The following is a 14,209-nucleotide window of genomic DNA, read 5'->3' on the forward strand; positions in this document are numbered from 1 at the left end:
AAAGAAAAAGAAAGAAAGGAAGGAAGGAAAGGAAGGAAGGAAAGAAAGAAAGAAAGGAAATGCTGTTTTATGATCATGTACAAACAAAAACAAAACAAAATAAGGCTGGGCATAGTGGCTTATGCACTTTGTAGTTCCAGCACTTTGGAAGGCTGAGGCAGGGGGATTGCTTGAGTCCAGGAGTTCAAGACCAGCCTAGGCAACAAAGTGAGACCCTGACTCAAAAAATAAAAAATAAAAATAAACAGGAGCCACTGAACTTAATTACCCTCTGCTAACATTCTAACATTCTACAGCAAAAATAGTTACTTAGGGTTTCTCTTGGCCTGGACGTGTTTGGTATAATTTTGTGAAAACTGTAGAATGTAAATTGTATGGTCACCGGGCTCTCAAACATGTAAATGTTTATTTACATATTTCCTGTATATGTAATCTAGTATTTTCAGGAAATGCTAAAAATACTACAGGAAGATACTAGATAGAATCCTGCCGGCATATTTACAATGGCTTGCCTCTGGGTGGTAAGACAGGGTAGTTTTTTTAAAAAATGCTTTCTTAATATATATATTTTTCCTAACCACACCTCTTGCTGGCAGATGTATCTGCACATTTCTCCATATTCAAATAAACTTACATAAACTTACACTAAAAAAGCTTGCTTATTTTTTTCCTGGCCCTTTTTTTTGTGGACCTTATCCTATCTCTCACTCTCTTTCTCTTATTTTTATTACTTTTTTTTCCTGAGACAGGGTCTTACTCTGTTCCCCAGGCTGCAGTCCTGTGGTGTGGTCATGGCTCAATGTAGCGTCGACCTCCAGGGCTCAAGCAATCCTCCTACCTCAGCCTCCTGAGTAGCTGGGACTACAGGCACATGCCACCACACCCAGCTAATTTTTTTTAACTTTTATAGAGGCAGTCTCACTATGTTGCCCAGGCTGGTCTCAAACTTCCGAGTTCAGGTGATCCTCCCACCTGGGCTTCCCAAAGTGCTGAGATTAGAGCTGTGAGCCACCATACCCAGCCTCCTACCTCTTTCTCTAACTCTGCTTTTCTCATTTGATATCCATGGGCATCCTAGACCATCGACATTTTTGGATCTCACTCCTCATCATTCATGGCTGAATCCAAATGTGCAAAATGATGTGTATATGTTAATTACATGTACAATCAGAAGACAAATAAAAAAAATGACAAGAGGCCCGGCACGGTGGCTTATGCCTGTAATCCCAGCACTTTGGGAGGCCGAGGTGGGTGGATCACCTGAGGTCAGGTGTTCCAGACCAGCCTGGCCAACATGGTGAAACCCTCTCTCTACTAAAAATACAAAAATTAGCCGGACGTGGTGGCGGGTACCTGTAATCCCAGCTACTCGGGAGGCTGAGGCAGAAGAACTGCTTGAACCCAGGGGGAACGGAGGTTGCAGTAGGCCGAGATTGTGCCACTGCACTCTAGCCTGGCAACAGAGCAAGACTCCATCTCAAAAAACAAAAACAAAAACAAAAAAAAACAGAAAACAAAATACAAACAAAAAAATGACAAGGGGGTTTATGGAATTGTGGGAGGAGGTCTTAGGGTTTTTCCCGGAGGTCTCAGGCAATTGGTGCTCAACCAGCCTGAGACAATGCCAACCTCCTAGAGACTTGGGGGCCCCCACAGTTGCCTCTGAGGCACCTCCAGCAGTTCTGCCTGATTCAGTTGGAAACATGTTTGGATTTCCTTGCTGGGTGGAGAGTCAGAAAACAATGCAAGGAGTGGCAGCTGTGCCATTTGCTTGGGGCTGGGAAGGGAGAGGGCGTCCATGCACCCCTCCTGAACCTAAGGCACAGCTGCCATGGGAGAGCGCCCGGTGGGGGCCTCCCCTCGCCCACTTTCTAGCACCACAGACCCCTTCCAAAGGCCTGGGGGGTTTCCTGCAGGGTGCCCAGCTCAGCCCCTCGCCTTGGTCACCCTGGGATGCAAGTGTGCACCCATCAGCACCTGACCCGCCTGACACCTGCAGAGGCCTGAGTAGTAGGGAGCCAGGGGATGGGGACGAAGTTGAAGAGCCTGGAGAACAGAGGCTGAAAACCCAGGAGTCCCCAGCAGCCGGAGGTGGGCAGGCAGTGGGTACTGCTTGGTCACCTACAGCTGCCACAGGAGGAAAATGGGTCCAAACGGTACAGCACTGGTGAGAAGCCAGAAGTTCAGGTCTTTATGTGAAATTTCTTGATTTTAAATTTTGCAACTTTTTTTGAGACAGAGTCTCACTCTTGTTGACCAGGCTGGGGTGTGGTGGTGCAAACTCGGCTCGCTGCAACCTCTGCCTCCCGGGTTCAAGCGATTCTCCTGTCTCAGCCTCCCAAGTAGCTAGGAATACAGGCCCCCACCACCATGCCTGCCTAATTTTTGTATTTTTAGTAGAGATGGGGTTTCACCATGTTGGCCAGGCTGATCCCAAACTCCTGACCTCCAATGATCCGCCTGCCTCAGCCTTCCAAAGTGCTGGGATTACAGGTGTGAGCCACTGCGCCCAGCCTAAATTTTGTGACTTAAAAAAAAAAAAAATTTAAGTATGTATGCAGATAAAACATGTGTGTTTTGGATATAGACCCCAGTGGTCCCATGTGTAACTTCTGCCTGAGAAGGATTCCTGGTTCTTCTGATAGATTTCTGTGTCCCTCTGGACTTGCAGGGGCGACAATACAGTTCCCCCATCCTTACAACTGTGACTAATGACTGATATTTCTTGGTTTTAGGCCCCCGGCTGCCCCGACTACAGCATTCTCTCCTTCATGGGCGCGTTCCACGGGAGGACCATGGGTAAGGAGGAACCAGTGCCCTCACAAGGTGGCGTTTAGAATAATAATAATAATAACGGCAACAATAGCGGCGGCTGACATTAGCAGTTTACACACACTGTCTCACCGATTCCACACAATCCCCTGCAGAGTGGGGATTATTATTTCTGCTTTGCAGATGTGGGAATCAGGGTTCAGGAAGAGAAAGAATTTCCAAGGCTATTCAGTGACAGAGCCGGGACTGGAACTCTTGACTCTGTCTTCAAAGCCTGTGCTGCATCTGTGATTAATCGCAATGCAAACACATACCCATGCACGCATGCCAATTAAGGGTTCAAGAATTCCCCTTCAGCTTGCGGATGAGAATTGGGATTCAGTATCAAAACATCTCATGTACTTCCCAAATATATACACCTACTATGCACCCAGAGAAATTAAAAATTAAACAATAAAAAGAACTGGGGTTTCACAGGCAACAGGCCTCCCTGCTCATTGACAGCCTCGCGCTGAAATGCCTATCATCTCCTTTACAAAGACGGTACTGCCTGCTTCCCCAAGCCAAGTGTCTGCTTTTCTGTTTTGCTGAACTCAGGTTGCTTAGCGACCACGCACTCTAAAGCCATTCACAAGATCGACATCCCTTCCTTTGACTGGCCCATCGCACCGTTCCCACGGCTGAAATACCCTCTGGAAGAGTTTGTGAAAGAGAACCAGCAAGAGGAGGCCCGCTGTCTGGAAGAGGTAATGCTCATACCCTCCGGATCCTCCCCAACCACCAGTCCCGTTGCTCTTGCCGCCCCAAGACTTGGGGAGAAGAGAAACAGATGAAGGGTTTATCTGGGGATCTGTGCAGTGCTCCCTCAGGGGGAAGCAGGGACACAGAGGCCTTGCGTCCCAAATGTTCCATGTTGGGAGAGTTCGTGAGACACACTGTTTCTGTCACAGCATCCATCACCCAACTCTGATACCAATTTCCGTATCACTTAAGTTTCTTGGAAGATAAGAGTCAGTGACTCTAAAATAAGAGAAAATAGATCTGTTGAAAGAATATGGGGCTGGGCGCGATGGCTCCGCCTGTAATCCCAGCACTCTGGGAGGCCGAGACGGGTGGATCACCTGAGGCCAGGAGTTCGAGACCAGCCTGGCCAACATGGTGAAACCCCATCTCTACTAAAAATTAGCTGGGTGTGGTGGCACATGCCTGTAATCCCAGCTACTAGGGAGGCTGAGGCACAAGAATCCCTTGGACCCGGGAGGCAGAGGTTGCAGTGAGCCAAGATTGCACCACGGCACTCCAGCCTGGGTAACGGAGTGAGACTCTGTCCCCCCCCAAAAAAAAAAGAGAGAGAGAAAGAGAAAGAAAGAATATGGGATATCCCACAGGAAAAAATGGTTCCACAGGATCCTCTAAACCACTGGTTTTGTCTTCTCCTGAGTCTTGGGGCTTTGAGTTGCTGTGGGTCGGGGGATGCTGTGGGAGAGGCTGAGGACAGGCAGCACCCCCCTACCCCACATTTCCACGTCATCCAACGCAGCCCTCTTTAGATCCACTCAGTATATGGGGGTTCCAGGGAAGACATTAGAAGTAATCTGCAGCTGGAAAAAAATATCACTTTTTGGTATAGATTTGAGTTCAAATAAGCCTGCTGGTTTTTTTCTTAGGCACATCATCATTTTCAATCAGTTCATATTTATTGAGCACCTACTAGATGTCAATCAAGGTGCCAGGTGCTGGGTATTCAGTGGTAAATAGAAGAGACAAGATAATGGCATCAAGTACAGCACTATCCAATAGAAATAATGCAAGCCATATATAAAATTATAGCTTTTCCAGTAGTCACCTTTTCTTTCATTTTTACACCCTGTCTGGAAACTGCCAAGGAGTCACATTTGCTTTGTTTTGTTTTGCTTTGTTTTTGAGATGGAGTCTGGCTCTGTCGCCCAGGCCGGAGTGCAGTGGCTCAATCTTGGCTCACTGCAAGCTCCGCCACCTGGGTTCACGTCTTTTTCCTGCCTCAGCCTCCCGAGTAGCTGGGACTACAGGCACCCGCCACCACGCCCGGCTAATTTTTTGTATTTTTAATAGAGACGGGGTTTCACCATGTTAGCCAGGATGGTCTCGATCTCCTGACCTTGTGATCCGTCCGCCTCAGCCTCCCAAAGTGCTGGGATTACAGGCGTGAGCCACCGCGCTGGCCTTGTTTTGTTTTGTTTTGTTTTGTTTTGTTTGAGACAGGGTCTCACTCTGTCACCCAGACTGGAGTGCAGTGGTGCAATCACAGCTCACTGCAGCCTCGACCTCTCTGGGCTCAGGTGATCCTCCCACCTCAGCTTCTTGAGTAGTTGAAACTAAGGCACGTGACACTACCACATCTGGCTAATTTTTGTATTTTTTGCAGAAACAGATTTCGCCGTGTTGCCCAGGTGGGTCTCAAACTCCTGGGCCCAAGTGGTCTGCCCACTTCAGCCTCCCAAATTGCTGGGATTATGGGTGTGAGCCACCGTGCCTGGCCAGGAGTCACGTTTTTAAAAATTACAAAGAAATAGGTGAAATTCATTTTCAGAGCATTTTATTAAACCGAATATTTTCAAAATATTATCATGTAAATGTGTAATTAGTATTTTTAAACAATGTTATTTTTATATTCCTTTTTAAAAATTCCTTTATTTTAAAAATTCCTTTATTTAGGTCTAAACAAAGCTAAGATAGTCCTTTTCTTCATATTCAGTTTTTGAAACACTATGTGTATTTCACACTTACAGCACAATGCTCTGAAAACAAAGAAAAACCGGGCGTGGTGGCTCATGCCTGTAACTGCAACACTTTGGGAGGCTGAGGCAGGTGGATCACCTGAGGTCAGGAGTTCGAGACCAACCTGACTAACATAGAAAAACCCCGTCTCTACTAAAAATACAAAATTAGCCGGGCATGGTGGTGCATGCCTGTAATCCCAGCTACTCCGGAGGCCAAAGCAGGAGAATTACTTGAACCCGGGAGGCCGTGGTTGCAGTGAGCCGAGATCGCGCCATTGCACTCCACCCTGGGCAACAAGAGTGAAACCCCAACTCAAAAAGAAAAAGAAAAAGAAAACAAAGAAAAGTATCTCAGAACTTCCTTGGGGTGACTGGTGGAGACCAAGGTCAAAATCATATCACCCAAACAGAGGCTTTTCCTTAATTGTACATAACAAAGAAAGATTTGTTAGTCTATCTAGGTGTACAGTTTGGGGTTTTTCATTTTTTTTTTTTTTGAGACAGAGTTTCACTCTGTTGCCCAGGCTGAAGTGCAGTGGCACGATATCTTGGCTCATTGAAACCTCTGCCTCCTGGGTTCAAGCGATTCTCGTGCCTCAGCCACTGGAATAGCTGGGAGTACAGGCGTGTGCCACCACGCCCAACTAATTTCTGTATTTTTAGTAGAGATGGGGTTTCACCATGGTAGCCAGGCTGGTCTGGAACTCCTGACCTCAGGCGATCTGCTCGCCTTAGCCTCCCAAAGTGCTGGGATTACAGGTGTGAGCCACCGTGCCCGGCCTCTTTCTTTTTAATAAAGACAGGATCTTGCTCTGTTGCACAGGCTGGAGTGCAGTGGTGTGGTCATAGCTCACTGCGATCTCACAGTCCTGGTTCAAGGGGTCCTCCCACCTCAGCCTCTCAAGTAGCTGAGACTACAGGCATGCAGCCACCGTGCCCTGCTAATTTTTAAATGTTTTGCAGAGATGAACCGCACGATGTTGCGCAGGCTGGTCTCAAACTCCTGGCCTCAAGCTATCCTCCTGCCTCAGCCTCCCAAAGTGCTGGGATTGCAGGTGTGAGCCAGCACATCTGACCCTTAGAACAGTTTTTTAACCAAGGATATATCTCCGATTCTGCCCCAAAAGGATTCTCACACCAATAATAGCAATAATACTGTAAGAATAGGAACAATAATAATCAATAATAATATAGTCGTGCTAATCGTAATAGTAGCAGCCACCACTTTATGTGTGCCAGACCCTGTGCTGTATTTTCTCTCTCTCTCTGTGTGTGTGTGTGTGTGTGTGTGTGTGTGTGTGTGTGTGTGTGTGAATGCTCTCACCTTTATTTCTCTCAATATACCCATGATATAGCTATTTCCCACATAACAAGTTTAAGTGACAGGTGCATGTTCCATGTAAAACAGAGGCAGAACCACAGCTAAAACATCTGGCCCAGCAATCAACTCGTAGTGCTATATTTTCTCATTCAGTCCTCTCCACGACCCTGAAAGGTGGATTCTGTCAGCGTGCCCATACAACACATCAGGAAAGTGAGGCTTCCGAAGGCTAAATTACTTGCCCCGAGTTATTAGTTTGTATCTACCCAGGTGCTAGCACCAATCTCAAGTAGGATACATTCCCATCCACACACATAGCTTCTAACAGAGGCTTCACCGGTCTTAGGAGATGCACACAAACACATTTCCAATAAAATTGCACTGGCCTCATCGAACCCCAGACTCCCACCCACGGATACTGGTCACAAGCCTCTCCAGCGGGTGGTCACTTTCCCCTTTGGGATCCAGGTGGAGGATCTGATTGTGAAATACCGGAAAAAGAAGAAGACGGTGGCCGGGATCATCGTGGAGCCCATCCAGTCCGAGGGTGGAGACAACCACGCATCCGATGACTTCTTTCGGAAGCTGAGAGACATCGCCAGGAAGGTCAGTGGACGGGGCCGAGGTTGGATGGAGCCATTGGGCTTTCTGGGTTGAGTTCCCAGAGTAATGGGCCAGCAGCACCTCTGCCTTGTAGCAGCACCTCTGGCCCAGAGTAATGGGCCAGCAGCACCTCTGTCAGCCTCCAGACTTGCAGAGGCTGTCTGTCAGCATCAGGGGTGGAGAAGTTGGGGTTGGCAAAAGGATGGGGATTCTTCCCTAAAACTATATAGACACACACACACACACACACACACACACACACACACACACACACACACACACACATATATATATATTTTTTTTTTGAGACAGAGTCTCACTCTGTTGCCCAGGCTGGAGTGCAGTGGTTTGATCTCAGCTCACTGCAACCCCTACCTCTCAGGTTCAAGTGATTCTCCCACCTCAGCCTCCTGAGTAGCTGGGACTACAGGCACATGTCACCATACCCAACTAATTTTTGTATTTCTAGTAGAGACAAGGTTTCGCCATGTTGGCCAGGCTGGTCTCGAACTCCTGACCTCAGGTGATCTGCCCACCTCGGCCTCCCAAAGTGCTGGGATTACAGGCCTGAGCCTCCGCGCTTGGCCTTAAAATCTTTTTAAAAAATCTTTATGGATACATAATAGTTGCAATGCTTAATGATCAAATCTGGGTAATTGGAGATCCATCACCTAAAACATTTATCATCTCTTTGTATTGGGAATATTCCAAATCCACTCCTAGTTATTTTGAAATATGCAATAAATTATTAACTGTAATTACCCTATTGTGCTACTGGACACTAGATCTTATTTTTCTAACTGTACTTTTGTATCCATTAACCAACCCCTATTTATCTCCACCTCCCCATTAGCCTTGCCACCCTCTGAAAGGCGTCATTCGACTCTATTTCTTCATAAGGGAAATGTTTTTAGTTCCCACATGAGTGAGAACATGCAACATTTGTCTATGTCTGGCTTATGTCACTTAACATAATGTCCTGTAGTTCCATCCACGTCATTGCTAATAACATAATTTCATTCTTTTTACAGCTGAATAGTACTCCATTATGTATATGTACCATATTTTCTTTTTCTTTTTTTTGAGACAGTCTCACTCTGTTGCCCAGGCTGGAGTGCAGTGGCACGATCTTGGCTCACTGTAACCTCTGCCTCCTGGGTCCAAGTGATTCTCCTGCCTCAGTCTCCCAAGTAGCTGAGATTACAGGTGCACGACACCATGCCCAGCTAATTTTTGTATTTTTAGTAGAGACGGGGTTTCGCCATGTTGGCCAGGCTGGTCTCAAACTCCTGGCCTCAGGTGATTTGCCCGCCTCAGCCTCCCAAAGTGCTGGAATTACAGGCGAGAGCTACTGCGCCTGGCCAGTTGTGTACATGTACCATATTTACTTTATCCATTCATCCATTGATGGACAGATTGATTCTGTATCTTGGCTATTGTGAACAGTGCTGCAATAAACATGGAAGTGCAGGTATCTCTTTGATACACTGAGTTCCTTTCTTTATATTGTGTGTTTGTTTTAATGTCTTGTGCATATATAACTGGCAATCAAACTGATAAGTTCACAGATAAAAGTTATAAGATGTGAGTTGACTTAACACAGATGCTGAGTTAGAAATAGCCCTGGTGACAGGCCAGGCGCGGTGGCTCACGCCTGTAATCCCAGCACTTTGGAAGACCGAGGCAGGCGAATCACGAGGTCAGGAGATCGAGACCATCCTGGCTCACACGGTGAAACCCTGTCTCTACTAAAAATACAAAAAATTAGCCTGGCACAGTGGCTGGCGCCTATAGTCCCAGCTACTCAGGAGGCTGAGGCAGGAGAATGGCGTAAACCCAGGAGGCGGAGCTTGCAGTGAGCCGAAATCACGCCACTGCACTTCAGCCTGGGCGACAGAGTGAGACTCCGTCTCAAAAAAAAAAAAAAAAAAGAAAGAAAGAAAGAAAAAGAAATAGCCCTGGTGACAAGCAGAACACGGCAGCTGAAGTCTGAGAAGCACATTCGAGGCCTCACTGTTGGACACAGCAGTCCAACAGTCTCTGACAAGGTCGAGACCCGAGACTGAAGCCAGATGACATACCGCTCTGTGTTGGTGCAGGGAGTATTTAATGTTCCAGGTTTTTTTGTTCCAGCTCAGCAGTTTTAGGAAACACTCAGATTCAGCTCTGGTTGGAGCTGCTCAGCTTAAGTGTTTTGATTAGTTTTTTTGTGCACAGCTCAAGAACATGGGGCTCGTTTGCTCTTCAGAAAACAAGCACAATGTGTGCGGACCCAGGGTTTGGCAGTTGGCTGGCTATGGAGGGCATGAGTTTCTGGCCTCCCACAGGTGTTTATTTCTCCCTCCTCTCTCTTCTCCGGACAGCATGGCTGCGCCTTCTTGGTGGATGAGGTCCAGACCGGAGGAGGCTGCACGGGCAAGTTCTGGGCCCACGAGCACTGGGGCTTGGATGACCCAGCAGACGTGATGACCTTCAGCAAGAAGATGATGACTGGAGGCTTCTTCCACAAGGAGGAGTTCAGGCCTAATGCTGTGAGTTGGAGCCAGCCTTCTCTCTACATCCAGGGCAGAGAAGGGAGCATCCTCTTCTCCTAACTGTTCCTTTCTCACCATCGAGGAGCTGGGTGGGCACCTACTGGGTCGCAGGTTTTCTAAGTCCCAGTTCTTATCAATGCAATTAGCAGTGGTGTGCCCTCCCAGCTCTCTCTGTAAGGCCAACTCTGGAACAGTCCACCATCAGCCTTTTCCTGATTTCTCTCTGTGTGCACACACAATAATATCATCGACAGCTGCCGCAGCAGACTGAGCATTTGCTGTGTGCCTAGTTTTAAGTATTTCTCATATACTTTTAATCCTGAGAACAATCTAACCAAGTAGGTGTTATTTTCATCCTCATTTTACTAATGAGGAATCAGGCACAGAGAGGTTAAGTAATTTGTCAAAGGTCACACAGCCTGTTAAGTGACAAAGCCGGGATTCCAACCCAGAGCCCATACTCTTACCCACTACACTGTGTACTGCCATGTGTGCATACAGATTTACACACACACACACACACACACAGCCATCAGGGGCCAATGTCCTTTCACCATTCCTACATTTAGCTTCTACCCTCAAGGTTGCCTCATGGTCCAAAATGGCTTCTGGTGCTCCAGCCATCACATCTCAATTCTAGGCAGTAGGAAAGAAAAAGAAGGGAAGGACAAAGTGGCCCCCTTCTTGTCTTTAGCAGCCTTCCTAGAAATCTCACATAATATGTCTATTTCCAATACTTGACTAAGACCCAGTCACATGGCCACTTCTAGCCATAAGGGAGGCTGGGAAGGGTGTTTTAGTTAGCCGCATGGCCACCCTGAATCATTCATGGAGGGGTAAAGTGGGTGATCTTTGAGGGTCACTGCTGGCAATCCAGTCCCAACTCCACCTGTAAGTCACGTTTGCCTTGGACAAATCACTTAGCCTCTCAGAACCTCAGCTTCCTCCTGTATAAAATGAGGGTTATAGGAGTTAAGGAACCAACTGTCTTGGTTACCTGGGACTGAGGGATTTCCCAGTGCATGGGACGATTTGGTCTCCCCATAGCAGTTCCTACCTGCAGGGCTGCTGTTGGAAGAATTCAGCAAGATTGGATGTGTTCTCCTGCTAGCCTCTGGTAGAGAAGAATTCAACAAGACTGGGTGTGTTCCTCTGCTAGCCTCTGGTAGAGAAGAATTCAGCAGGATTGGGTGTGTTCCCCTGCTAGCCTCTGGTAGAGAAGAATTCAGCGAGATTAGGTGTGTTCCCCTGCTAGCCTCTGGTAAAGAAGAATTCAGCAAGATTGGGTGTGTTCCCCTGCTAGCCTCTGGAAGACGCCCACTAGGTTAGTTTCTCTCCTCTTCAAGAGAGGAGGAGGGGCGCCTGGGGGAAGTGACCCCTGCATGGTGTGCATGTGCGTGAACCCTTCCAACACCCATTCCTCATTCCAGCCTTACCGGATCTTCAACACCTGGCTGGGGGACCCGTCCAAGAACCTGTTGCTGGCTGAGGTCATCAACATCATCAAGCGGGAGGACCTGCTAAATAACGCAGCCCATGCCGGGAAGGCCCTGCTCACAGGACTGCTGGACCTCCAGGTAACACCCCCTCCCCTGCCCCGCCCCCACCACCCATGGCTCCCCGCAGCCTCCAGGGCAACACTGGAGCTCTTCAGCATGGTGTTGTGCCTGCTGTTCCAGCAATTCGTAATGGTAATGGGCTGTGCTGCTTCTAGCCTCGGGGGCTTTGCACGTGTTGTGTCCTCTGCAGGGGATGCCTCCCCATCCCTCCATCCCATTCCAACCCCTGTTCCTGAACTCCTGGTTTTCTTTGTTTTTTTTTTTTTATTTTTTTGAGACATGGTCAAGCTATGTTAGCCAGTCCGGCCTTGAACTCCTGGCCTCAAGTGATCCTTCCACTTCAGCCTCCCAAAGTGCTGGGTAGCGCCTGCCGGCACTGGTTATCTTTTTTATTTTATTTTATTTTATTTTATTTTATTTGTTTGTTTATTTTTTGAGACCAAGTCTTGCTTTGTAACAGGCTGGAGTGCAGTGGCACAATCTTGGCTCACTGCAACCGCTGCCTCCTGGGTTCAAGAGATTCTCTGGCCTCAGCCTCCCAAGTAGCTGGGATTACAGGCATGTGCCATTATGCCCTACTAATTTTTTTGAATTTTGAATACAGACAGGGTTTCACCATGTTGGCCAGGCTGGTCTCAAACTCCCGACCTCAGGTGATCCGCTCGCCTCAGCCTCCCACAGTGCTGGGATTTCATGAGCATGGGCCACCGCGCCCGGCCCTGGTTATCTTTTAACACCAAATTCAGACATCCCCCCTTTGAGAGGCCCCCAAGCACTCCCTCTCTCACCCCCTCTGGTGTGTTCATTATTCCCTCCTCTGTGCAACCTGTTGCATACTTACCACTCAGCAGCACTGCCCTCCACTGCTGGGGCTGGATTACTCTCTACCCTCAAGGTTTCATCATGGGCCAAAATGGCTCCTGGAGATCCAGCCATCGCATCTCAATTCCAGGCAGTAGGAAGGAAAAAGAAGGGAAGGAGAGAGTGGCCCCCTTCTTGTCTTTAGCAGCCTTCCCAGAAATCTCACATAACACTTCTAACACTTGACTAAGAGCTGGTCACGTGGTCACTCCTAACCGTAAGGAGGTGTGTGGATGTGTGTGTGTGAGTGTGGCACGCAGGCCTGAAGGGGTGTCTAAATGGAAGAGACTTTATTCTAAACCACCCCAGGGCCACACTCTGGTGGGAGAGGGAGGAGTGTGTTCAAACTGCCAGCTCCCCAGCAATTGACAAGTGCAAGGAACATGCTAGAATAAGTGCTGGAAGGACTTCTGAACCTCAGTTTCCTTATCTGTGTAGACCAAAGTGAGCCTTTCTTCACTGGCAGGGGATTCAAAAGTGTGCCCACTGCCAGGCACAGGGGCTCATGCCTGTAACCCCAGCACTTAGGGAGGCAGAAGCAGGAGGATTGCCTTCAGCTCAACTGAGTTTGAGAGCAACCTGGGCAACATGGTGAGAACCCATCCTCCACAAAAAGAAAGAAACAAATTGTGCACGTAAGCGTCCAACACAGTGCCCGGGTCTGTCACCCCCAGAATAGGACCATGTATCCAGTTTCTACCAAGGAGCTGCCGTGAAATAAGGCTTGCTCCCCCAACTCAGCCCCCAGTACCCTGAAATTATCTGGGGTTTTCCAAGCCCTTGTTTGCTGTCCTTCATATGGACAGCAGAGAGTAAGGTGAAATCAAGGTCCTCCAGACTAGGCACCTGTATTTGTTTCCTTGTCTGCTGTAAAAAATCACCACAAACTGCGTGGGTTAAAACAAGAATTTATTCTCTCACAGTTTGGAGGCCAGGGTCTGAAATCAAGGTTTAGCAGAGTTGGCTCCTTCTGGAGGCTCTGGGGGAGAATCTGTTCCATGCCTCTCTCCACCTTCTCGTGGTTGCCGGGAATCCTTCATGTTCCTTGACCTGTGGAGGCTTCGCTCTGCTTCTGGCATCATTTGGCATTCTCCCCACTGTGCCTGTGTCTGTCTCCAGATTGTCTTCTTCTTATAAAGATACCAGTCATTGAGCCGGGCGCTGTGGCTCACACCTGTAATCCCAGCACTTTGGGAGGCCAAGGCAGGTGGATCACTTGAGGTCAGGAGTTCGAAACCAGCCTGGCCTACATTGTGAAACCCCATCTCTACTAAAACTACAAATAAAAAAAAAATTAGCCAGGTGTGATGGCAGGTGCCTGTAATCCCAGCTACTCAGGAGGCTGAGGCACAAGAATCTTTGAACCTGGGAGGCGGAGGTTGCAGTGAGCCAAGATCATGCCGCTGCACTCCAGCCTGGGCAACAGAGTGAGACTCCATCTCAAAAAAAACCAGTCATTGCATTAGGGGCCATTCTAACGCAGGAAGACCTCATTTTAACCTAACTAATTATTTCTGTGAAGACCTTATTTCCAAATTAGGTCCTAGTCACAGGTTCCAGGTAAACATGAATTTAGGGGGCAGTGGGAGGAAACTATTGAATCCAGTATAGCTCCCAATCTCAAAGCCCTGAGGGAGGACAGGCATTTCTTCTCCTAGAAGAACCACCACCTTTCTAGAAGAGCGGACGATAGAGATGGCTAACATCTGTGGAGCACCCACCAAGTGCCCAGCCCCAGGCTTAGGACTTAACATGTGAACCTTATCTTGCTAAAGTCTCACCACAGCCCCACTGGGGTCA

At 48.1% G+C, this 14,209-nt stretch overlaps 1 protein-coding gene across 9 annotated transcripts in view; it reads left to right on the plus strand.

The window, feature by feature from the left end:
- The window catches only part of ABAT (4-aminobutyrate aminotransferase), a 114,732-nt gene that overhangs the window by 95,119 nt on the left and 5,404 nt on the right, over positions 1-14,209 (plus strand). For all 9 annotated transcript variants that reach the window (XM_054455200.2, XM_054455198.2, XM_054455203.2 and 6 more), the window contains 5 exons: positions 2,736-2,799; positions 3,370-3,518; positions 7,321-7,458; positions 9,819-9,986; positions 11,420-11,566. In XM_054455200.2, coding sequence (XP_054311175.1) covers positions 2,736-2,799; positions 3,370-3,518; positions 7,321-7,458; positions 9,819-9,986; positions 11,420-11,566 — 666 coding nt within the window. The remainder of the gene's footprint in view (positions 1-2,735; positions 2,800-3,369; positions 3,519-7,320; positions 7,459-9,818; positions 9,987-11,419; positions 11,567-14,209) is intronic.

Source organism: Pongo pygmaeus, chromosome 18 (genome assembly GCF_028885625.2).
Source record: "Pongo pygmaeus isolate AG05252 chromosome 18, NHGRI_mPonPyg2-v2.0_pri, whole genome shotgun sequence".
Classification (NCBI taxonomy): Eukaryota; Metazoa; Chordata; class Mammalia; order Primates; family Hominidae; genus Pongo; species Pongo pygmaeus.